Source organism: Geospiza fortis, unplaced genomic scaffold, assembly GCF_000277835.1.
Source record: "Geospiza fortis unplaced genomic scaffold, GeoFor_1.0 scaffold538, whole genome shotgun sequence".
Taxonomy (NCBI): domain Eukaryota; kingdom Metazoa; phylum Chordata; class Aves; order Passeriformes; family Thraupidae; genus Geospiza; species Geospiza fortis.
The window spans coordinates 1,942,174-1,968,174 of record NW_005054368.1 but is presented as its reverse complement, the minus strand read 5'-3'; the positions used below and the strand labels follow the sequence as shown (position 1 = coordinate 1,968,174).

The following is a 26,001-nucleotide window of genomic DNA, read 5'->3' as shown; positions in this document are numbered from 1 at the left end:
AAGAACTCCCAAGACCCCTTTGCTGCCTCTACCTGGACAAAGATGGATTTCCTTAGAGAACAACTCCTCCACCATCACACACACAAGTCTGGCATAATAATCATCTTTCAGGACTTATTTAACTAAAAATACTGTTTGTGCAAGGCTCAAGTCCATGTATGGGCAAAACTCGAAATAAACCCAACCAAACTGGTTTGCCAGCTGTTGGCTTCAGGCTTTGTGCGGGCAGCGGCGGCAGCGCTTCAGCTGGGCTGTTCCAGATGGTGTCACCAGCCAGAACAGCCAATCCAGCCACCCTTTGTTGGGTCCTCTCCAGCAAAGGCCAGGGCCAAGTCCATCCTCTTTGATACAGATCTTGCACCTTCAGCTCTCCACAGATGGGAAGAGTGCAGGATTAGTTTCTTACAACTACTACAGGTATAGCAGCACAGTATGCTGCAAACAAGCCCAAAGAAGCACTGCCATCCTCCCCAGCATGTGGCTGTAAGGCAGCTCTGGGCCAGAGGCTGTGGCTACCACAGCTCTGGACTGGAGTTTGCAAACTCTTGAGAGGACAGGACTGTCTGAGCTCAGACTAACAGTGCACTAATGAGGTTATCGTGCAGGCAGCCTGCGGGCGCTGGGGAGAGGCTCTGTTGCTCCGACTTCTTGCACATGGGAATTTTGCTAACACTGTCTGCTGGTGAATGATGAAGCGCTTGAGAAAACAAGAATGCACTATTGCTGCCCCTCGTTGTGTCCATCCATCATAATTCACATCAGCACAGATTTCAATTCAAAGCCTTCTTTCAGAACAACTCCGAGATGCTTCAGCATCGTAAACTTTGGAAAGTTTTGGTGTCTCAGACTTCTCTTCCAAATGATACTGAATAAAATTATCTTTATAAGCTTAATGTTTTTTGTACTGAGACAGCATAGTCAGAAAAACTCATCTGCTGGTCAAAGAAACTGCAGAATGAACTGGGCTGGGAATTTCTGAAGGACATCTCTGTGTGCAAATGTGTTCAGTGGAGATAGGGAAAGTTTAATGGCAGTCCCTTACCCAAAGGGCTGAGCTAACTACCATTTATTTTGATGATAAACTACATGTTAATACATCTGTGATTTTTTTATCCTCACCTTTCCATCTCTGCCTTATTTTCCCTCCAGTTGCAACCATAAGAACAAATATTTTTGCATCTGAATTCAATCCTGGTTGAATGCATGAGATTTATCCCAAGTTATGTGGAAAAAAAAAGAAGTGCCTTGAGAACGACTGCATTTGAGAACTTGATAATAATATCCATGGGTAATTATAATAAATGGCTTGTCTGAAACACCCATAGGATAGGAACTGAAGCAATCTGTCCCTCTTGCACCCACCACACACCCTTGGCTGCTCTGCTCTTTTACCCATGACCGTTGAGGATGTTTTCTGGCTCCGTGACAGCATCGTGACTCAGGTCATGAGAAGTGTCAAAGATGCATTTCCTTGAGATGGGAAAAAGCAACTGATTTTAACAGCCCACAAGGGCTAAGCAAAAAAGAATAAGCTCAATCAGCATATTTAAGGGTAAAGATAAACCTTTTAAAAGATAGAAGTATATTTTATTTCTAATCTTAATGCTTACGTTTCTTTCCATAAAGTGTTTACATTTTTCAGGCTACCAAAGATGCACAGTTGATTCAATGCCTTACTAAAGAATAATAAACTGGAAAAAAAAAAAGGGCAGCAAGGGCAACACCCATTTACTGCATAATCCATCACCAATCATATAGACAGAGAGTCTGATTCAGGCTGCAGACACCAGGGAGCAACCCTGGATTCCCAGAATACCCACTGCTGGGGCAAGTAGAAGGTGTTTGGGCTTGAACTCAGCATGTCCATCAGATAAAATGATTGTTCCCACCAGCTCTTGCCCCCTTCCTTTCCCTTGCTGGTTACTTACACGGAGCTTCACATGCTTTCACATTCCCTCATGCCAAACCTCCCTTGTCATGCAACACCCTCCATACTTAAACCTCCTCCTTCAGCTGATACAGTCTCTTGAAAAACTCTAGATTCTACTTTCTCACCTTCTGATCCAACATATTACAGGCTTGTATCAGGTGAGCAAAGCTACTTTCTGTCATTTCACTGATGGCAGCTCCCTTGAACCACTTACATTCCTTGACCCTCCAACAAATGTCTGGACTGCAGTGTCTCCCCTGTGCTAGTCCACTCTTCTCCTGACCTAATTCCAGCCTTTCCCCTTTGTACTTTGGCCATGAACCATGCAGAGAATCTTTTCTGCGTCACTCCTTCAGTGACTAACTCTTTTCAGCTGCACTGTTACTCCAAATCTCAATCCTAGTGATGGCTTTTATGCTGATCACACTCATTTCAGCTGTACACAAGTGTACCTAACCCTCTGAACTGAGACACTGAGAAAATGTAAAGCCAAGCATCTTCCTTCTCATAGATCATTAATATCATTATTTATCAATTTCCAATTGGCAACTGCAAAACCCGATCAAAGCACTGAACCAGCTACAGGATGTCTTTATTACTTGCAGTGTACAAAAAGGAAACGCACTAGCCTGTCTTTTATGTACCTGGTTAGCTGGGGAGATTTGCAGATGGAAAACCATGGGTTTACTGTAAACTGAGAGAGAGTAATCAAAGGAACAACTGATATAACCATAGAATTACAAACTGTCATTCAGTAAGTCGTTTTCAGATAAACACGTAAAATTCCAGTTACCACTTTGTGGACTCCCTCAGTACCTGACTCTGACACATCAGCACTTGACCCTCTCAAAATTTCCTTCCATTTGATGTTACCAAGACTGAAATCATCCATCTTGACAGGAAAACTTCAGTGGGACGCTCACATCTGTGGTAATCCCATTCCTCTCTGCCTTCCCCTTTCCCTTCACCTCATGATCCATCTCTGCCATCACGGTCTCCTGTGCACTGCCGATTATTTCCCCTCTGTCTGTCTACCCACAGCCTCTCTGAAACAGTTTGCTCTGACCACTGCTACAGCATTTGCCGTGCTAAATCACTCAGTCATAGATTTTTACACTCCCTATCTCCAGAGCTGCAATTCCCTTCTGATGTCCATCTCCTTCAATTTTCAATCTATCCGGAATATTTGAAACTTCTCTTTCAAATAACAACACAAACATGCCCCAGTCTTCGATCTATGCTGTTTACAAAAACCTGCTTCAGAAACACTTGATGTACAGACACAAACTTCCCTTGTGACAGAATTTATCAGTCTACTTCCCTACTTATCTGAAGGGAATGGATCTTTTCCTTCCACTTCAGAAACTATCCAAAATACACCACCCACTTCTTTCACTCCACTGATTCTCTACCAATTATCAAAAAAAAAAAAAAAAGCAGGGGGGAGAGGCAGCTAAAATCCAGCAAACACAGCTTCCTAAAATCCAGCAAGCTGCTGGCCAATTCCCAAACTGGTGATTCCAGCTCTTCCCACCTCTTCTCCCAGCCCTACACGTGCGACCTTCCATCACCACCACCGGCACTGCTTAAGAAAGAAAGAATCATCACAGAATCACAGAATGGTGTCTAAAAGTCACTAGCAGAAAATTTCCACCAGGTAAATTAATTTTGTTTTTTTTCTCAACTGCCTTAAAACCGTGAAGAGAAACTTCAGGCGAAGGTGCGAAGAGAATTGCTCGATGCTTCAGGCAGCACAGAGAATGTGGAGGGTTTCTATTTGCAAATAAATAAATATTTACGATGCCTCTGCAAGCAGCTCAGTGCCTGTATTAGTGAAAAAGAGAGGGGTTTATCCTCATCGCCACCATTTGTCCGCGTTACGGCGGCTGCACGCCAGGTCCCCCCTCAGGGCCGGCCCCGCCTGAGGCGCCATGGCCGGGGAGAGGGCGCCCCCTGCAGGCCCTGGGCGTGAGGCGGGAGCGCTGAGGGAGCCGGCGCGGGCGGCGCGTCCGGGCCGAAATCTGCGCTGAGAAACGGAGCTGCAAAAGGAATTGTTTGAAATTATTTGAAATGACGCTTCAATTAAAAAAGAGCCGAGTGTGATGCTGTGGAGAAACACGACAATGATACAAATAGGAATGTTAAAAGCATGATAAAACAACGCGGGCCGATGCTGCAGCTCGCTCTGCTGTTTCCGTGCAAACGGCTACAAAGAGAAAAATTAAACTTAATAGAGAGTTTTCCAAGAACCGTTGTCAGCTCGTGTTCACAGCGTTTCGTGAAGGAACTGCCCTCCAGTGCTTTAAGTTATTATACAGTTAATTTTCTTTGAAACTATTTTTGTCTGCCTCTCTCTAAATAGGTGGTTTCTTAAGTGAGTGTTACTTAAAGGAAACCAATCTGTTTTTCAGGAAGGGCTGATGATGTCAGTCCTTTCAACTCTGCTTTCCCATAAGAATTCTTCTAGTAAAAGGAGTTTCACTCTGGGAAATAGAGAAAAGTAACGTGAAAATATGTAAAGCATCTCAGGCTGCATGTTTATCAAACTTCCAGTTTTACACTGGGATTTTAATCATATTGTAATTGTGACAAATGAAGGAAAAGCAAGAGAAAGCCTTTAGATTTTTAAACTTAGAAAAGATTTTGCAATGAAAAACGTGCCATACTAAAATATTTATAAAGAGATAAATACAAGCCTGAATACACTGTATCGAGAACAACATGGTTTTTTAATAATTCTAAATTTATATACTCCCTCTCAGCGTCGGTATTAAATCTGAAACAGAACCATGGCGAACTATGAACAGTTTTTTGGCAAATAAATAAATACTTCAATCCCCAATGAAATGCAAGGCAAATTCAGAGAGTATCATATTATTATGGAATATTTTTAGTAGGTGTGGATGTGTAGCTGTAGATCCAATGTTAACTTACTGGATTATTATTTGTTCTGGTGCTGGAAATTCCTGCAGCCAACAGCAGAGAAAACCGAGTGAGCAGAGCTACACAGACATTATTTCACTTACTGGTGCTGCAAGAATTAATAACATTCCATAAATTTTAATTTGCAGGATTAAAATAATTGGAGTTATGTGTAGTTTTCAACTGTCCAAGTAACGCATTGCATTTTTACAGCTACATGCTCCTTGCTATTCGTACGTGTCCTGAAGAGAACGCGGAGAAGTTTGCAACACCAAGGACAATTGCTCTGCTTTAACAACTCATCCCTTAATCCTCACAGCCTACCTGTGAGACAGGTAAGGACCCTAAACCCAATTTTATACAAGTAAAATGGTCCCATAAGGCCATACTTTACCCCAATGTTCACCCCAACAACCAACCAATGTTGTAATAGTCTTAGAATAGTAAAAGCCCATAAAAGGCTCCCGACATAACTCAGATATTCCTGACAACACGCTCTGGCAATCCAAGGGAATGACAAAAATACAACCTCGCTGCATTAACAGACAGAACAGCCCAAACAAAATCTCTGTCGGCTATAAAAGGTGCAAAGGAAATATCTCTTTATCATCCTCTATTTAACAGTTTACTTCATTCTGCTGGAAAGAACAAAGCCAAACAATGATTCATTTGGAAATGAAATCATCCCTACCCCCAGCAAAGGCTGACATTGTGTGGGTAAACAGTCCTAGGGTGCTCCAACACAATGTAAATAGATTGCCTTGCTACTATATACACAAACAGTTGCAAACAGTTTCATTTTGAGACTTGGAGGAAAAAAACAAGTGAGAAAAATACGACAGAGCCAGAGCTCTGAAAATATTTACAAGAACAAAAGCTAATCACAAGTTACTATCAATAAGTTACAATTGCTAAGCAAAAGGGAAGATAAGACAGATATCAGCATAAAGATTAAAAGCAGTTTATTAATGTAGGGTTTACTGAAAATTGGAAAAGATGTAAGAGGAAAATCGTGATGACGTGACTCCACACAGAAAAATCCTCCAGTTTGCCACAATCTCCTCTGAATCAGTCACTTAATCAACACCTTGTCCCAGAGCAGTGGGGCTCTCCAGGACATGGTCTCTGGTTTTATTTCCATTATAATCATCTGCACTCAGAGGGGTGATTAAGGAACATACCAGTTATTCTTCTTGAAGAAAGCTGCAAAATTAAAGTCATTCCACTCGCGGGGAACACAGAGATTATTTCTGTTGTCACACAGCAGAGAGCTGACAGACAAAATCAGCTGAATAAAATTCACCAAGGGTTGCAGAGTGAGTTAGAAGTAAACCAAAGAATTAAACCCAGAACTGTTCTTTTCTGTTTCGAGTACTCGTTTACACTTCTGTCACCAGACTGCCGGGACTCCTCCAAACAACAATAATTTAACATTATAATATGGTAAGGAGCTGTTACAATCTGAGTAAACACATCTTAGCTCACAAATTAAAATAATCATCGGTCTCTGACTAATCCTGCTGCCACACACACACACACAATCCCTCTGCTGAAAGTTGCTCTGAACTTCAGGGGTCTTTTACAAGTTGATGATAAATGGCTTTTTATAAAAAGCTTAGAAGAGGGTTCAATATCCTGCCTGCCTTCAGCCAGGGGAACTGAAAGATTACTGAAATGAAAAAGCAGCAATAAAATTACTGAAAATATTACAGTATTTTACCAAATGGACTCTTTCAAACACAACTGTTTTTTTTCCTTAATTTTTTAAGGCATCTGTGCTAACTCCTCTACAAATCCCCACAAATTTCTCATGGAAAACGTTCATATGAAGTTTTGCAAGTTACCAATGCACAATCATAGCACGTGTCCAACTTCTGCACTGCGGAAGTGATGAGCACAATCTGTGTGAATTCCTCCAGGAATCAAAGCCACCTTCCTGCCTTAATTCTCAGCACCCATGTGCAGACTTCCAGTGGAGCTGTTTGTTTAAACAGATCTAATTTTCAAGCAGTGATGGCTGCAGAGATCTTGAAAGAAATCTGATTTATTATCTTTCAAGACAGACATCTGCAAACTGAAGCCCCAGAACTCTTGAACATTCCCCTAAAAGCTGCTGCCTTTCTCTGTGACTCGTCCATGCACGCCTGTCTCCTACCCCCACCACTGAGCATCCTAAAACTGCTGATTCTTCTTTTTAAAAAGTGTCAAATCTATTCAAAACTTCAAATATACCTCAGAGGATTGTAAAGGCAACAACTCACTGCAATTTCCCTTGACAGAAAATAGAAGTGGCTGGGTGATAGCCACAAATTGACAGTTCCTTCCTCTCCTCTCCATGATGTTAAGTTACAAGTAGTTGGATGTGCCATAGCAAACCTTTGGAGCACTCCCCAGCCTGTTTCAGGCTGAGCTGCTGTACAGAGATGAGAGGAAGTGAAATGGTGGATACACAACTGTCTCCAAAGAGGAAGAAAGTTCCGAGCACGTTTTGGGTGCCTTCCAGTGGCTCCAGGCAGAAGAGGATGGCTCCAGAACAGCCACGCACAAACCTTTGTTCAGAGAAGTCCAAAGAAAGGCAAAAATAGAGAGGGTTGTTCTGAGACAAGTCTGGTTCCCTTAATAATCACCAAGTCATAAAACAGTTCCTTTGATTCAGAAATCCCACAAAGGTTCTCTCTATAGCAGAAAGCCCAGCACATAGTTGGGCTTTCACAAGAGCTCCTAATCCTACTCATAATTAGGGCAGAGGGACTGTTCCTGGCCATTTTTAATACTCTCAGACTGGAAAAGGGTGGCTACCCCAAACAAACTGCTATTCAAACTTCCACTTCCATGGAACTTGTGACTTACTCTCAACAGAAAGGAGGCATAAGGATGCAGCAAATCCTGAATGCAAGCAAAACAGCTTCTAGCACAGACCTCATGAAAGAGGAAGGCTGAAAGGAAAGATAAACTGGAAAAGCTGTGACATTGATAATTTTGGAACATTTTTTGAAGCTCTCCATTTCACATCCTTTGAGTTTCTCCAAGGCACATCCACCACAGGAACAGGATGGACAGATCCATTCTCACAGGTTTCTTTACCTTTACACATTATTTATCACATTGTTCCCACACACACACAAAAAGCAGACACAAATCTGTGCCATCAGCTCCCCACTGCCTTGTTCCCACATTTCTCCTCAAGCAGTATTATTGTAGATACCCAGATGTGCTTTCTGATCTTCAAGGCCAATGAGCAACGAGAATTTTAGGCAATAAAATTCTTTGAATACAGACCAGTTTACTGACTGTGTGCTACATGGAAGCAAAACTTGAAACCTAAAGACCCCCAACCTTTCAGTTTTGAGTAGAAATTACTAACACATCTGTGATAGGATTGTTTACTTAAAGCAAATTGCAAAACTAGAACTGATTTTTCTGAAGCGTTTCCACCTTGGCTCATTCCTGCGGTACCTGCTTGCATCACATATTTTTGCACAGTATCTACAGCATTTTATGAAATTCATATTATGCTCATGGCAGAAAGAAAGGAAGGAAGTGGATTTACCATGGAGAGGTGAGCCAGAGGGGCTGCTGGACAGGCCGGGCACGGGGCTGCAGCGCCCGCCCTGCTTCGACGTCAGCTCCTGCTCGATCTCCTCCAGCCCCGCGCTCTTCTGGAAGCGGCTCATGCGATTGACCACCCGTGGGGACATGTGAGTCCTGACACAGGGCTGGCCCCCGTAGGGATTGATGGGGAAAACGTGGGAAGTGCCTCGGAGTGTGCTGACCACCACCCAGCGGCAGTCGTGGCTGAAGGAGATGTCCTGTACCTGGAAAAAAAGGGTGACAGGGGAATGAAGCCACCAATGTGCACACCTCCAACACAGGGATTGTGTCTCAAACACAAATCTGAACTGGAAATGGGAAAAAACCCCCTCACATTTAGGCAATAACTTCCATTTTACTGCATTTATCAATGGACTTAGTATTCATTATATACACTGTAATTCACAGCTCCAAATTTTGTGTACTTTTCAAAATATTCTGAGATTATGACAACAAACTGTGCTGCAAAGTGCTGAAGAAAGCCACAAGATCTCGATGTAGTTTTCAAACAGAATTTTGTTCTAAAAAGAGCTGGGAAATTGTTTCAATTACATGTTTTGTATTTGCTTGTTTAATCTTCAGAGATTGCCCAAAAACGGGAAAAGGGAGGGATGAGAAGAAAAGAGAGAGATCTCACCACTGGGCCTGACTTTGACAAATACTGGCACAAGTCTTATTTTAGCTTCAAATGGTCAGTTTTGAAGCAAATATAAAAATACAGTTAAACATTTTCCACTAGGGTTACTCCTTGCATAGATCTCAGATACGAAGTCCAGAAGGATTTAATTCTCTTTCAAGTGTGCTTTACACAACGCTTTGATGGAAAGCAAATTCTTGTTCCTGAAGGAATGCTTTAAAAGAGAGATTAAAGTTTGTTTCCAAGCCTGTCCTGGCAGACAACTCAAGAAAACAAGTAGTCGAAGTTAAAATGATTTATCATAGAAAAAAAAAATCCTGAAACAATTCTTCCAAAAATGTTTTTAAAGGTAAAAGCTGACTAAAAGGAACCATGGACACAAGTGGGATTTACCACGGCAAACAAACATATAGACGAAGGATTAGTTTTCATTATATTATTAAACAGCATAAGCTAAATAAAATTCTTTAAGATTTCACTGAAGCCAGTTTTACAATGCACTACGTACTCAAATTGGAGTAAACACTGATAAAATCTTGACAAATATTCCAGAAATGCACTCCAGCTATTCCAGACAAAAGGAGCAAATTATTCATCGAAGTGCAAGTTTCCAACTGAGCCTGAAGCCTCGGAGATAAAAAAAGGATTTAAGTCTGGTGACTTGTGACAAGATATTTGATTGACAGACTGTCACTACACAAAATGCTTCATCAACATTACCGAGATCAACTAAAACCAGCGCTGCACACCTGCTCCTTTCAGTCCTGGTGATATCCCCAAAGGAGGCAGCTCAGAGAGCTCCCAAACCTGACAGCTTTGGCACTTTCAGGATTCAGCTCTGAAACACCTACAGTGCAGCACTCAGAGCTCCAAGCTTGCTTACAAAGTGTTTCACCTTAACAGATTGCTCACAAGGGATTAGAGACCCCACAGGGATTAATAAGGGCTCCAAAAAAACCCCGAAGGCTGTGGAGTCAGGGAAAACGATGGCTCCAAGAGTATTTCAGTACTTGCTGTTAAAGTGGCAAATTCTGGTCAAAACCAAACATATGAACTGCGTAGAAACTGCCACTCTCAGTTACAACAGAACTATGAGATGAGAGAGAAAAAATTCCATCTCACTGTAGCATGCAACAAAACTGTGTGTTTCTACTTTAGTACTCAGTTTCCAGTTGGCACCCTGAGGGTTATGTTCTTTCAAAAACTACACACAACAACCCTGGCAAATGACAACCCCAGCCAAGAAACTGGGAAACAATCACTACAGGATGTTTTTTTTCCTCGGTATAAACATTACACAGAAAAAAGTATTCCTGATCTACAGGAAGAAAGTGTGGAACTCCGTAATCCCAAATGCTCTCTTTAAAAAAGTGCTCAAACACTGGCTGCAGTCAGAGCGGGCATCGTGGCCATGGCTGCCTAAAACATGGCTGAAACCACAAAGGCAGAAGGGTTCTAATGCTCAGGAATAACATGGAAAAAGCGTTGACAGGAGAGTGTGCAATGAATTAAGATTTACAGGAACAGAGCTATGAAACCCTGCTCAGCAGTGGCAAAGAGTATTTTGGAAGCTGCAGTTCCCCGTGATTCACCTATTGCTCACTGGTCTCAAACAGCCTCGTTTGTCTTTCACAGATCCAGGAGGAGCAGCAGAACCACAGGCAGTCCAAGGAGCTGATTCAGAGAATATTTCCAATTCCAAGGGCATGAATTAAACACGCTCACACCAAACCAGCACAAACCCATCTGTGCAATGCAAAGGAGCCCGGAACTCTCCAGGAGAACTGGAAGAAGGCATGGACCAGGCTGAAAGGACAATGCTCATTGTGGCAGTCTCAGAAACAACTTCAAAAATCAGCTGTGTCCATGAATAAAGCCCTATAAATTATGCCCTGGGCTGTGCTGTTCCCCACCACGTTCCTGTACATTACACTGAGTTCTCGACTGCTCAGAGTATAAACAAACTGCACAGTGGCCCATTAGTGGTTTTCAAGTTTATGCTAAGCGTTGCAGTTTATTGCTGTTCTTTAGGTTAATGTACTATTATTTCATGTATTTATAATATATTTCTGGATTTGTTGTTAATTATGATGTAATGTTTAGATACCAAAGATCAATCAAGACCCCACAGTGTTTACAGATATATGTTAATAAAGTACAAAGTACAGCAGATCTCTCACGACGCAAAGTTTATTCTATAGCTCAAGGTCAATGCCACATTTAATACTCACGCCTGTATTTTAAAATTTTATCTATCCTCCTCTGTCTGGACCACTAAAGGGAATTACAGACCTGAGATTTTGTTTAATTTGGGAACCCGTAAGATGTTTTCAAATTCTTTTCAGTCCTAGACTCTCTCTATCTTTCTTGCAGGCTCCCTTCAGGTACTGGAAGGCCACAAATGCACCACTCAAAAGCCTCCTCTTCTCCAGGCTCAACAATCCCAATTCTCTTAGCCTTTCCTCATATGAGAGGGGCTCCAGCCCTCTAAACATTTTCGTGGCCTCCTCTGGACATCCTCCAAAAGGTCAATGTGCTTCCTGTCTTCTCCTGTTTCCCTTCAATTACTCTTCTGTGCTTTATAACTTCCACTTCTCTATTTCCCCATGTTTTGAACATTATGATGTAAAATCCTCCAGAAAACTGAATTAAAATGTAGCTACCACTCAGAGCCTGCCCTGAGTGACACAGTCAGGTAATTCAATATACAGAGTCCTCCAAGGACACAGCACATGTCACCAGCTCCACTGAGGATCAGCTTTCAATACTGTACAGATCACAAAATAATTTCTGAATCACAGAATCACAGGATGGGTTGGGTTGGAAGGGGCCACAGAAGCTCATCTGGTCCAAGCTCCCTGCTCAAACAGGGTCAGCCCAGAGCAGCTGGCACAGGACTGTGTCCAGGTAAATCACATAACAGAAAACCAACCTCACAATGCTGAACCCTGGATTTCAGTAATAATGATCAGAAATAAACCACATTTTGATCATCCTAGCACTCTTTTTTTTCCTTCTTACCACCCCTCTGTCAGTTGTGTGGGGTTACACCAGGTGCAATCTGTATATTCTTGTGCATTTTACTGCATTTAATTAAACTTGGAGAGTAGGACCAGCCGTGCTGCAACAGGAACGTGACCTGTTCATGATCACTGTGCTGTGCCACAGAGAAAAAACACCCTGATTTGAAGCACAGGACTCAAGTATTGAATTATGCTGTGCAGGGAGATGGCAGAAAGAAAAAACCAGTATCATTAAGAAATGAGAAAGAGCAGCAGTCCCAAGGAGGTAAGGGTCAAAATAAATTAGAAAACTGGTCTGTATGTGAATTTTTTTGGCTGAGAAAATTAAGGAAATGATATAGCAACAAACATAAATGAAAAAATAATAAAATCATGGTCTACACAATATAATTTATCAGACCCACACAGACCCAACTGTGTCTCCCCAAGTCCTCAACGCTGATTTCTGTGTAAAGCAAGAGCAGAATGTGGGCACAGAGAGAGATCCAGGTGGGGCCTTTAACCAGAGCTGAGCTCTCTATCAATGACTGAGCCTGCAAATGCTGCTCAGGGCTCCAGCTCTCCAGGGCAGCCAAGCTACTTCTGACTGCAGCAGCTTCTTCTTGGCAGCTCTCATCTGACACTGATCAGCTACCCAAAACCAGTCTTGATTATTTCAAGTCCATCCCCAGCTTCTTTCCTTTAAATAAGAAAGTCTCCCTAGTTTTACAGAGTCTGTTTCAATAACTGCAACTATGAACATGTCACAGACAGAAGGAATTTCTCAAGGCCATGAAGATTCACATCCAATATCTGGAAGTTGTTCCAATGTTTCACTACCTGGACACAGGGTGTGACACAACCTTGAGCAGTCTCTGTGGAAGCACATCACTGAAACATTCGTGCATTCCCTGGAAAAGCCTCACATCAGCATGCAGCCAGGCTGGAATGTTTTTATCATTCCCTGTTTACCTTCTCCAACTGAAGTCAGTTCTAGCTGCAGTTTGGGAGTGGGAATAACAAGAGTCTGACAGAGTACAGGATTACAGAGGAGCTGGCCTGCAGCCAGCTGATGCTATCGTTACGTTTATTTGTCCTAGGCTGAGATAATGCTGTTTTCAGGGATTTTGTTTTTGCTGTTTACAATTTCAGATCAAAGAGAAAGGATCATCAGGTGACAGGCTAACTTTCATCTGCAAGTAAATGAGCTTCCTCAGTTCAGAACATGCTATGCCTTCATTAAAAACCTTCCAGAATGCTCTTGGGTAAAAATATGAGTGCAGTAAGTGTTGCCTCACAATGCAAGAGCTGGAGGACAGGCAGATGTATCCTTAACCAAAATATGCAGCACATACACGTGCACATTTCTCCTCTTTACAGCTGAACTGTGCAAGCACAGGTCCTCTGAGAGGTTCAGCTCTGACTCAGTAAAATACAACCAGCCCTTGCAATGGGCCTTCCTGGTGTTACTCAGTGCTGCTCTTTGTCCTCTTAAGGGGAAAAAAAATATAAAATCTAGAGCACAAATGGCACTCAAAGGCTAAAAGATCTTAATCTGGTACAACCAAACAGGGACTTCTGTCTGTGTTTGCAGAACGGTGACTTTGAACACTGTGACCTTGGGACTCAGTGAATTATCTGAGCACTTCACATTCTGCCATGGTCATTGTCTTCACAACTCCCTTCTGAGGCAGAGGCCCACCCTCCATCCCACCCCATCTTCATCTGAGTCACAAGAAGAAGATTTTGGGAAAAGTGGGGTGAAGCTCTGTCAGCCAAAATCTCACATACAAAAGCAGAGCTGATTTCAGCAGGGACATTAAAATCCCACATATAACATGGCCATAATGATGATGTTTAAACAATTTATAATGGGTACTAGCTAAACAAATTCTGACACTGATAATCACTCATGTCCATCAACACAAATTAGAACTTTTTATAGCTCCAGTACAGAAGGTGACCTTTAAGACCATTGGCCTTGATTCACAGTTAGTTTTAAACCAGAGGGAAAAAAAAAGAAAAAAGGAAAAGGGTCTGGTAGCAAATGTATAAATACTGTTCTATCCAGACAGGAGGTACAGAGGCTCCCAGTGTGGGCTGCACTGAGAGTTTTATATTGAACAGTCTCCAAAATTCTTGTCTAATGCTCCTCATACATGAAATTCACACAACAAAAGAGCAGCACCAGCAAGCTCTCCTCTCATTGAACAGCTACAAGTGCTGTTACTCCAAAAGAAAAAAAGTGAAACAATCCCTCATATTATATAATTATTTCAAACTATGTGTGTTGAGAATCACAGGTACCAATGCAATATTGTTTAATTATCCAGGGAGCTGTGAAATCCACCAACACACCTCAGACTGGTAAGAATTTTCTCCATTTTATGCCATTCCAAAAGCTATACTGTTCACATCCCAAATGAAAACTGTGTGGCAAACTAGGAAAAAATTTTACTATGTTGATTCTGAGAATTTTAATGCAATGCTTTCACAGAGATGCTAATACTATATCCCAAAAAAACATGTATCAATAAGGGTTTCTTCTCTAAAACATGTTCTGTTTGGTTTCCAATGTGTGCCTTGAAAACAAATTTATCACCTGTAAAAACCAGAAGAACATCTTTGTTCCTCATGACTGAAGTCCTGTGCTTTGGGTTTCAATATTGAGTCTTTGTATGAAGGGAGAACAAAAATAACTCTAAAACATTAAACACCTTATAGAACATGGCCAAGTAGAGGCAGAGTATGTGTATACACACAGATCTCACTGCTCTTTGTAATATTTATAAAAACTACTTGTTAGAACTATATATATTATCCCAAATGAACAGCTTTTCCTGATTTCCTCTCACTTTCCAGATTGGTTGTTCCTTCTTATAGCAAACCATTGCCTGTAACAGCAATTCCACTTTTCCAGAATGGCAGCAGGAAAGCTTTAGAGTATTTAAACTACCAGAAATGTAAATTCACCCAGAACAAAACTTGATCAACCACTGCTAAGTTCAATAAAGCTTCCACATTCCACTTGTTACAAAGGTATGGTGAGAAACTTGAGGGAAACTGCTCAACTCCCAGGGGAAAAAAAAAGGTTTGAAGGAACTGTAATCAGGGACCAGAACCAGCCAAAGCTCCCAGTGCCAGGGTGACAATCACAGAGCCCCAGGCTGTCCCTGTCACTGTGCTTTACATCTGCCAGGCTGCCACAAGGCTGTGCTTCCCGTGTGTAATTGCATCAGCAAGTGCAATACTCATTCCTTACCCTGTGGTGACATTTTTATTCCTGTATTTAAAGCAGGTTCCTCAGCAGTTCCTCATGCTCCAAAGGTGAGGCTCTGCCATGAAGGACTCAAGCAGAACTCGCTGCTGCCACAGGCACAGCCCTGCCAGTGAGAGCAGACCCCTTTTCCCCACCTCACAGCAAATCACTTCACTGAGCATTGCTTAAAATACAATTCCAGACTTCTCCACCCTTGGATAATGTCCTAACTTAGCCCTCCATCTCTGACAGGGGGGTTTTTCGACAGGGGGGGTTTTCAACAGGGAAGTTAAACTGGGGAGTCTCTGCAGGTTCCCCCACAGTGCCAAGAAAAGTTAATCATAGCCTTTTGATTAACTCTTCCTTTCAACTCTTTAATTGTCTGTCTGTGGCTTTTACCACCAGAGTCAGGCAAACGCTGACAGTTCCTTCACGGGCACGAGACAAATGTTGAACATGTTACATGAGAAAAGGTTAAGTGCAAACACAGCCAATAATCGGGGCTCTTTGGAGGCAGTGCCAGACCTGAATAAATCTGACAGCACCTCATTGCAAAGGGCAAGAATTTATTATTGTCCAGGTTAAACGCTCTGCTCTTATCCCTTCTGTGGCTGGAGCACAAGAAAGGCTCTTTGTGTGCTGAAACAAACATTAAAGTGCCAACATACACAGAATGTATAAGGTGTCTGGGGATTATTCCTCAGCAAAGAGTTTCACTTACTTTGGCTTCGGTCTCTCCCCTGTGAAGTGTGTACAAGTGATGGACGGCACTTTGTGATGATGACCAAGGATGTGTCAGGATTTGGAAAACATGGAAATCATGGCCTAATGTGTCAGTGGTGACCAGCAACATCCCTGGGTAAAAAAAGAAACACAAAAGCACAAAAGATTAATAACTGCAAAAGAAGAGGCTTAAAGTGGCTGTCTAAAAAACACTGAGTGTGGCTTACATTTGGGGTTTGGAAACAGAAGAAAACACAGAAAATTACTGAATTGAAAGGGATTCACCTCATAAAAATGAATCAGGACTTCAACTGAAATCATATTCACAGTACTACTACTTAAGTATTAATATATTAAGATAGTATTACAACACAAATCTATAAAAACATCTGAAAAATCGGAATATTCCAACTAAATTTGAGAACTGTGTGACCAATATGAACCACTGAAGTGATGAATGTTACAGCAAAACCCCAAAATGCTCTTCCCTGGGCAAGAGCCAGTCTAAAAAAGATTGATGTCTCCACAATAACAATTTTTGGAAGAAGAGATCATAGAAATCCAGCCAGAAGAGCCCATACCAAAGCAATCCTGAAGAAGCATCTTCCTTATAAATGAAAGGAACTGTCTGATTTATCAGTGAAAAGCAGAGTTGAGAGCTTTCAAATTAAACACAAAATGAGGTACCAGGTTCATTAGGAAACAGGTCACTGGTGGAGGTACTGAAATGATTCAATTAGATCAGCAGAACCACAGTAAATTACATTTGCTATTTTCTTTTTTATCTCACAATGTCTCAGCCCACACCATAACTCAGTTTTTTACAAAGATACTTGAAGTCAATTTGCCATAAATTTATAGCAATTTATACCAAAAATTAAGTCTTTTTGTACATACAAGGACAATACAGCATCATAGCAGAACTTTGGATTACAGTAACAAACTACAAATTTATTTTTCTGTTATTAATGAAATTTAATAGGTTATCACCCAAAGTAACCCTCTGACATTCAGTTAACAAGTACAAAGTGATTTTAGCAGTTTAATATTGACATTCTAAATAATTTTCAAGGTACACATCTAGTAAAGAAAAAACAGGAATTCCCACTTAGGTCTGTTGCAACATTTCTCCACATAAATCACAACTGAAATCTTTTATCCTGCAGGAAGAGAACTTAGTCCCCGTGTTTTACATGACACTTATTCAGAGGATAAATGGTTATCTTATTTCTGCCATAAATGAGTGTCCATTGCCTTCATTTATTTACAGGTGATACCAGAAATTGCTTTTTCCTCTGCTGCCTCAGATACCAACAGCACACATTTGAAACCTCTCACATGTTACCACTGATTTCCCACTTTATGACACTGGGACAATTTTAGTATTAAACTGCAAAAAGCATGCCAGGCAGCAGAGTAAAAGTTAAGTGTGATCAGCTTTTCTATGGGACACCATTTCATCACTAGCTTGGTATCCTGAGTGTTTTCCCTCCATGGCCATCCTGGAATCCAAGAGATTGGGTCCTTTAGGTCCAGAAAGAAAAATCTCTGTTTTTTCTTCCTGGTCCTTTAGACCCAGAAAGAAAAATTCCTTTGGCCACAGAGGCTGAAGGCTTGGCCCTGTGGGTCCAATGTCCCAAAACCCCACCCAGGGTAACGCAGCACCCTCAGAGCCTGCGTGGCACCAACAGGACACACTCAGCTTCTCCAAAACCTCTGAAAGAAGGATCCTGCGAAGGCAAACACATAATTCCAAGGTGCTGAGGCCCACCAGCAGCAAGGTACAAAATCCAAATTGCTCTAGGAGACAAAACTGCCTCCAAGCTTCCCCTGAGCTTGACCACTGAGGCTGGCAGGGCCGGGCCCGGCGCGGCCACCCACGCTGCACCCAGGCATTTCCTGCAGCTCGCACAAACGCAGCAGCTCACATCTGAGCTCAGCAAGATTCCCTCCAGCAGACACACTTTTACTGTTCCCGGCTGCTCCTCCGGCCCCGAGTGTTAGAAATGAAAGGGAGTTTGTTATGGAGCTGAGAAATCCGGGAGAGCACTGGGGTATTATGTTTGGGCGGTAAGGCATGTGAGCTGAGGTTGGTCTGGATGTTAATGTTGGCTTAACTGGCAATTTCCTTGATTTGTAGTGACTGTGTTGATAGGAAATACAGCTCAAGTTGCTCCGGTGCGAGGCAGCCAAGCCTTTCGTGTGGGATTATGCACACAATTTGCATTAATTCTGTTCTGCAACATCACAAACTACACTTCCCCTCTAGTGAAGTGTGCGGTCCTCAATAATATATAGCATTTCCAGCAGAGAAAGCTGGAAGCAAAGAGGGGCTTGTGTGCTGGAATTAGGCTGCTGCTGTTACTGGAGTGAGGATATTCCAAAAGATCTAATTCAACCCAGTAAGAATTTATCTTCTCTATTCCTATGCTTGTCTCTCCTCATGCATTATACAGCTTTATACAGACATGGAGGTGCTTTGGGTCCTTTCGTGCTCTCTCTTATTCCCAATGGAAAGGACCTTTGGAGAAGGAGAAGCTGGAGATGGTTCTACAAGATGTCTCTGAATACTGAGCAGAGAAGCTCTGAAAATAGATGCTTTTTCCTCCCTCAAGGCTTGAGAAGTCTTTCATAAACACAGACCCAGCGCTGAGTGCACCCAGAGCTCCCAGCAGAGCGTTCTTCCTGTGGATCCCAGCGCATGGCACGGTGTACGGAAGATGGTAAAAGACCCCTAAATCTGCCAAAAATCTGTCTGGAACTGGAGACAAAATGCTGTGTGTAATGATTCCAAGCCAGTGAAAACACAGGATCACCATCCTTGTTGTCCATGCAATCCAGGGGTGTTCAGCTCAGCAGGATCTGATTTCCAGCGCTGGCGAGAGCCGCAGGTGTCTGTGGGCATCATCCCCCTGCTCCTCACAGGCTCCTTCCCAACCCTACAATGCTCTCTTCAGGCACAGCAGGGCTCACTCTGGGCACAAACACCAAACCTGGGGACACGAGCCCCCAGAACCCATGGTGGTCCCTGTTTGTTCCTTCAGTGACATCCCACGAGGCACAGCTGTGACATTCACCCATCTACCTGCGGCTCTGAGCAGCTCCAGATGATGCTCCCAGCTCTTGGTTCCATGTGTGCTTTGCCTTTGGGTTTTCTGGGTTTGGTTTGGGGTTTCTTTTCTCTGTTTTTGCTAACTTGAAGGAGTACAGAGGTGAAAGATAATACATTTGTGGCTGGAAAGGAACTGACTTGAAAATAGAAAGATGAGTGGTATCTGATTTGGCAGTTGGTGTCTAATCTAAACTCCCGCTGCCTGTCCCGTTTGGAATAAATGCATTTATTAGACGAAAGCCCAGGGAAAACAGGCCTTTCACTTGTATTAGAGACTCTTTTTCAGTAAGTTAAAGGAGGCTCTTTCACACCCACATTTGCATTTGAAGTACAAATATATTCTGGCAGGACTTGTATCAACACGGAGGTCCCAAGCACAACACCACAGATGGGAAAGAACGTGTATTTATAAAACAGCATTTTGAAATCTCTTCCTCGCCCCTGTTATTCAAACAATAAATCACCCACGTTTCAGAACACTGGGCTGGGGTTTGTGGTGGGATTTTCCAGCTCCCATTACTTCACACTGAAGAATCTCAGTTTTCCATTATCATAGCTCAGCCATTTTGTTTCTCTCTCCATCTCCCTGCAGCATCCCAGCAAGAATTCCTAATCCCAGCGGAGAAACACGAACCAGAATCCTGGTCCTAGCTCACTTTCACATTCAAGTGCAGGAAACTCCAACTCAAGCTTCTGAAGAGGCCTTGTGACAGTTTTCCCAAAAAGTTGTTTAGAAGGAAATACAGGTTAAAGCCGTGCTATGTTCAGCCTGAACGTTTTCTCTTATGAGGGACTTCATGGGTGAATAATCAGAGATGAAAAGTGAATAATTCTTGAGGATTTCCTGCTTATTTTTCCAACTGGCATTAATCCCTGTTTAACAGATAACAGCTGAAATCCATTGGAAGTCTTGCATACACAGGACCCTGTGGAAATTTATGTGTAAACCAGACTTCATTTAGTATATATCTCATTGCAAAAATTCTGATTTTGCTTATCCACAGTACAAGGGTGCAGCCAGATTAAATTAATGACTGTTTTACTGTGTGGTTGTTTTAAGTCCACAGAGATGATTAAAATCCAGTTTCAAAGGGATAGGGAAAAAAAGATGGGGGAAAAAAATTAGCAAAGCTTTGTTTTACCTGCCCTAATTTACAGCTTCCTACTTTTCCTGCATTCTGTTTGGGGAAACAATCAGCTTCTTTCAGGATAGAAATAAAAACACGAGGGATATATGCATAAAAGGAAAAACTAGTACAGATGTAGACTGTGGGTTAAGAGCTATTTATGCAGTATCAGAAGACTAAACCAGACTCTGGCCTGGCCATAAACTAAGCCCACGCCCTAAATGAGGTGCCAAGCCACAAAAAGCATTTGCGTCAACTGGGAATACAAGGAAAAGAAGGGCTGCTAATTATAGGGCCTGGAAGCGGAAGGGGAGCGCTGGAGCTGAGGCTGCGCCGTGTTTATCTGAGAGCTTCCTCCCCTCTGCCTGCCGAGCCTGGGCCCGAGGCTGGCACTGCAGCTGCTCATGGGACACCGAGTGCTCAGCTCCTGGCAGCCCCAGGGCAAATTAGAGAGCGCTGGGAAAGCTGAGCAGCCCCACCACATCCTATCGGTAACACCTCCCTAATTACAGAGCTGTTGATTGCGTGCATATAAATGAGGTCCCCACGGCTTGGAGCTTCACCAGGAGCTTCCCTTCAGTTTTCAGAGGGTTTTCCAGCTCCCCAAACTGTGTCCCTCTGCCAGCACTCACTGAAGGATTCAACACCTTCAAGCTGGGCTGGATTCCTTTTCAAAACACCAAGGGCACAAGTGCTGGGAATCAGGCACACATCTGTGGGGAGGAAATGTGGATCCATGGGCAGACTGGATTTAGGAGCTCAACCCTCAGATTTCCATGCCCAGCCATGGAGAGACCAGTCCAGCCACTGCACCAACTCACTGCCTGTCCAAAAAGTGATTAAAATACGAACCTCTCACACTTCAGTTAGGAAATCTGAACTGGGATCCCACACAAGGCTGGTACTGAGCTTTGCAGAGTCCCAAATTACAGGCTCAGAGTGCTCAGGGAGCCACAGTGATTTAGAGCCACTCCTGGTTCCATCCATATGGATTTCTCCTGGCACTGCCATCTTCCACAGGCTCCCTGGGACAGGATTCCTGTTCCACTGAGCTCCCTGGGCTCAGCAATTGCATTCACGTGACAAAGTTTACATGGCCCATGGTTTTCTGAGGCATCTGGACCCAGAACAGCAGCTTTATTTACACCCACTCAAGCCCTCTCCCAGCAAGTGAAAATACAGCCAAACATCAGAGCTGCTCAACCCCTGGGTACTCCCAAGTGGACCATGTGCTGCAGTTACAAAATTGGGTCTCAAAAAAACCTTAACTAAATAATGAAATTCTGATTTTAGCAAAATTCGCCGCAAAATAAACGCAAGCACGTAAAGATTTAATGTAAATATTTTGAAAATCCCAAGAAGTCAAAAGAAAGACAAGCAAAATAAAATATTATTTTGTGAATAAATAACTCCCTATGACTCCTTTAGCTCCTAAAATAATCCATGGCTACAGCTCTTCCTTCACAACCAACCCAAAATGCAATTCTTGATCAAGCCATCAATCATCAAGGATTCCTCCTTTTGGTGACATGGGACAGAGAGACACAACATTTGTAACTGCAGCTCATCAAACTGCCTTAATTTTAACATATTTGTCTTCCAAGGCAATCATTCAAGTTGAAAACCAGAAGAAAATGAACAGAAAAACTGAAGAATTATTCTGTCATTAAATAATTACAGCTTGATTTACTCTCCAGAAGTGTTTTCCTGCCCACTTTCTCTGATCAATGGGAAAAAACTTGAGCAGAGATGTTCCAATTTCACCCTCTTTAACTATTAACTCAAGGCCACTGTCACATTTCAATATAGAACATTAAAATAATCAGAGCAATTTCAGGTCTGTTAAAGGTGCAGTCAGGCATCCCAAGGGGGACACAGTTTCATCTGTTTTACTGCTGGCCCAACATTAATTTTCTTGTTATTAATGGGTGGAAAATCTCTTTTGTAGCCAAGGAAGCGTAATTATTTTAAATTTTCAATGTCTTGCACTTCACAGCTCTCAGCTGCCAAGCTGGCAGGAGCAACACTTCTGGAAAGCAGATCATTTATTTACCACATTTAAAAGAAAAAAAAAAACCCAGACATTTATAAACCAGCACCATTTTTTAGCTGTTTACTAACTGAGAATCTTATTTGAAAACTTTTCTCTTTGACACTAAAATAGGAATGTGCCTGGCCCATGTCACTGATTTAAAAGCTGGTCCTACTCTCCCAAATTGGGTGTGGATTTAGCTATAGCGACAGGAATGTTTTAATCATTGTATTTTTAGTTTGTTTTAAGGGCTTTTATTGAAAAATATTGTGTCTTTTGCTCCTTCTAGAAGGGTGAGAAGCCAGGATCCAGTCCTGCAGCTGGAAAACCCCTCTATGCTGCATTTGAGTGTAGAAAAAAGCTTTTATTGGGAAAAGCTGTCCCAGGAGAAGACCACCAGGAAGCTTAGGTAACAAAATGTCCTTTTCAGAGGCTCTAAGGCTACTTACTTGCCTTAACAAATGGGAAGTTGAAGCAGAAGCCCTAAAAAATCCAAGGGGATAATTCTCATCTTTCCTGGCTGCCCACGGGGTTTGTTGTACATATAGTTCTTGGCAGTGCAGCCTGACAGGGAAACGAGGCCCAAACCTTCCAAAAACAGGAGTGAATGATTGAAACAACCTTTGAACAGACATGAAAACTTCTACGCTTCACTTGCCTCCCAAAGCAGATACAGGGGATGGAGATGTTTGTATGGATGCTTCTGGAAATCCCACCTGGAGCCCAGAGCTCAGGCTCTGCACTGACCACACCAGGAATTCCCACAGGAATTGGGATCCCACACAATACCCTGCTCTGGTGGGCTCAGATGCTCAGCCCAGCTTCCAAAATTAGTCATTATTGGTCTGCAAGACTCAAGGCTCCCATGGAAAGGGGAACTCCAGAGGAAGAGCAGCAGTGTCCACATGGAAATGTCCTGGCATCCTCCAACACCAAACTCAACACTCGAACACCAAGGCTCCAGAACTATTGATCATATCTAAAATTTAGGGCTGGTTTCACCACACTTTATTTCATCTATAAATTGTGAAAATAACATCTCTACAGGTTTTCATGCTCCACTTATTCCCACGTTGCATCCTTGAGGCCTTTTGCCCAAAACACCTTCCCTGGGGAGCCCAAGGGATCTGGCCCTTCCTCCCCTCTGCAGGGGCAGCAGGAAGAAACTTCTGGGCTGAAAGAACAGACTGTCCACTGGCTGTGGAGAACTTGCCCAAGTGTAGACAACAATGTATTTAGCACCTCAGCTTTAGCACAAATAAAACATCTACACTTTGCTTTTAAATGTGGTGAAGTAAAGACAATTGACTGAAGTAAAGCTGCAGCCCAGTAGACTTTAAAACTACTCTCAAAAGCACAAAACCAATTCCTTGTAGTATGGAGAGATGTGGATCATTTACACACAAGTTGGTTTTCATTATCACAGTTCATAAAGGCCTTTATACCTCTGATCTGCCCAAATGAAGGGAGGATTCTGCTCGTTTTTAACACAATAAAAACCTATAAAGGGATCCTCCCAAAACTCAGGCCTGAGTACCTGTGCAGCTCCTGTGCTGAGACACGATGGGATTAAGGGGTTTATCAGCCCGAGAAAATAAATTTTCAGTGAATCAGCTCTGCAGGCACTGTGTGCTGCTCACTGCCTGGAATTAGGAGTAAAAGTGGGGTTTCAGAGCAAGCAGCCAAGGACAGAATCAAAAGGCACCTCTTGTTTTGTTCTCTGTAATGAGCTCAGCCTGATTGCCAATGACCACTGCAGAAGGAGCTGGGATGATGTTACAGCCCTGGCTTCAAACAAAATCCTGCCTTGATGTTAAATAAAGAGCTCACAATCCTGGGCTAAGTGCTGCTCTCACTGGAGGAAGAGTTCTCTGCTCGTTTGTCCCCATCCCTCTTGCAAATCTCACACAGCCAAAAATAACACCACTTAAAGAAGTGTTTTGCCATTAAACACCATTTGATCTAAGTGTCACTCTCTAAGTTATTGTCATCCCAGTACCTGAGCAAACCAAAGCATTTGATCATAAAAGAAGAATCCAGCAATTTGCAAAAATATCCTTCCTTTTGAAAAATAACAAGTTAATTTGGTTTTGCATAAACATTCTGCTGCCCTTTAAATTACACAATCCTAGAAATTCTCCTAAGGAGGCATTTAATTAATATCTATTTACCATTCCAATTTAAGCAGCTGTATTTATTTCACTTATTTATTTCATTTAATTAGCATTGCTCCACTTTAGGTATCATCCTTCTTCCAGGGCACAAAGCAAAAGGACTGTTCTGGAACTGAGGATTCTCAGTTCACTGCACAGAGCTCCATGAAAAATTCCCTTCCAAGAAAATCCAGGCAGATGAGGATACAGCTTTTCTGTCACAAAACCCCAGTGAACTGCACTGCACTGTTAAAGAGTTCTGACACAACAGATGGGGTGTCAGAATGACACCAACTGGTCAGCAAAAGTGAAAACATAAATGACAGACATTTAGTTTTATTCTCTGAAATGTGACTTCACCCTCCTGATCTTCATGCCATTTGCTACATCTTAGAAATTGTAAATTTAGGCACTGGAAGCTGCTGATTCCCTGACCATTTCCCTGAGAGCTGCTGCAATCAGCCAGAACATTATTTATCTGCAGATAATGAAATGTTAATTGTCAGATTAATAAGATCAATTAATACACAAGGTTTGTAGCTGCACCTGCTGCCCACAGTGACTGTTCATTTATAAAAGGAAGGAGACAAACAGGTACTTTGGAGGAGTCTCTTACAAGTATTTTCAGATTTTAGTTGATTTCACTCAGGAGAGAAGGTAAGATCACAAACTCTTCATTAGCAAACAAATAATAAGTTACTTTATAAACCAGTGAAACTGTTTTATTTCTGTATTCATGGAGGACTACAATTTAATCCATGTGCTGATCCCCTGGATACCTGAGGATCACAACCATGTGTGCACCTGGCTGGCAGGAATTCCTCAGCAGTGGAAGAGGGACTGAATCTCCTCTCTCTTACCACAGTAGAAGAGTTGCTACAGTTTGAAATTTCCAGCAAGGACAAATTTGAAATTTCCAGAAAAGACAAATTCCACATCCAGCACTGCACAGAGCAGGTCACCTGCAGTGTCCCAGTGGGACCAGCCAGGGACACGCTCCCATGGGATTTCCTGCCTTGTTTACATCCATCCCAAACCCCAGAAGGATCTCTTACCACTGGGGTTGAAGGCCATGCAGCAAATGGGCTTCTCATGGGCAGGGAAATGGGCCACGATGCCATCGCTGTCCGAGTCCTCGCTCACCAGCACCTGGGGACAGAACACAGCCCAGGTCAGGGGGAAAAACACTGCAGAGGGAAAATCCCTTTTACTGACCCATGCAAATCCCCATTTATCTCCCCCTTTCCCTATAAAAGCTGATTTTCTGGTGTAGCAAACTGGCCTTTGCAGATTCAAATCCAAGTATGTTCATCCCCTGTACTAACCAAGTAAAGCAAAATAAAAGCCAAAAATACCAACAATAAAAGTACCTTCATCACTCAAAAATTGAATGTGACACTCAGGGCTCCTTTCTCAGCCCCTGATGTGTGTCACTGCCTGTGTCAGAATGGACAGAACTGGTTTTGGGAACACACAAGGAAACAACACTTGCTTGTGCATGGAAAGATGAAAA

General features: G+C 42.5%; 1 protein-coding gene across 8 annotated transcripts in view; it reads right to left on the bottom strand.

Moving 5' to 3' along the window:
- Positions 1 to 26,001, bottom strand: part of BCAS3 (BCAS3 microtubule associated cell migration factor) — a 292,124-nt gene that overhangs the window by 208,006 nt on the left and 58,117 nt on the right. For all 8 annotated transcript variants that reach the window (XR_004082101.1, XM_031059839.1, XM_031059841.1 and 5 more), the window contains exons 12-14: positions 25,544 to 25,637; positions 16,063 to 16,196; positions 8,403 to 8,667 (exon numbers count right to left, since the gene is read on the bottom strand). Coding sequence is in view for 7 of the 8 variants with exons in the window: in XM_031059839.1 (XP_030915699.1) it covers positions 8,403 to 8,667; positions 16,063 to 16,196; positions 25,544 to 25,637 (493 nt within the window). In the remaining variant the exon portion in view is untranslated. The remainder of the gene's footprint in view (positions 1 to 8,402; positions 8,668 to 16,062; positions 16,197 to 25,543; positions 25,638 to 26,001) is intronic.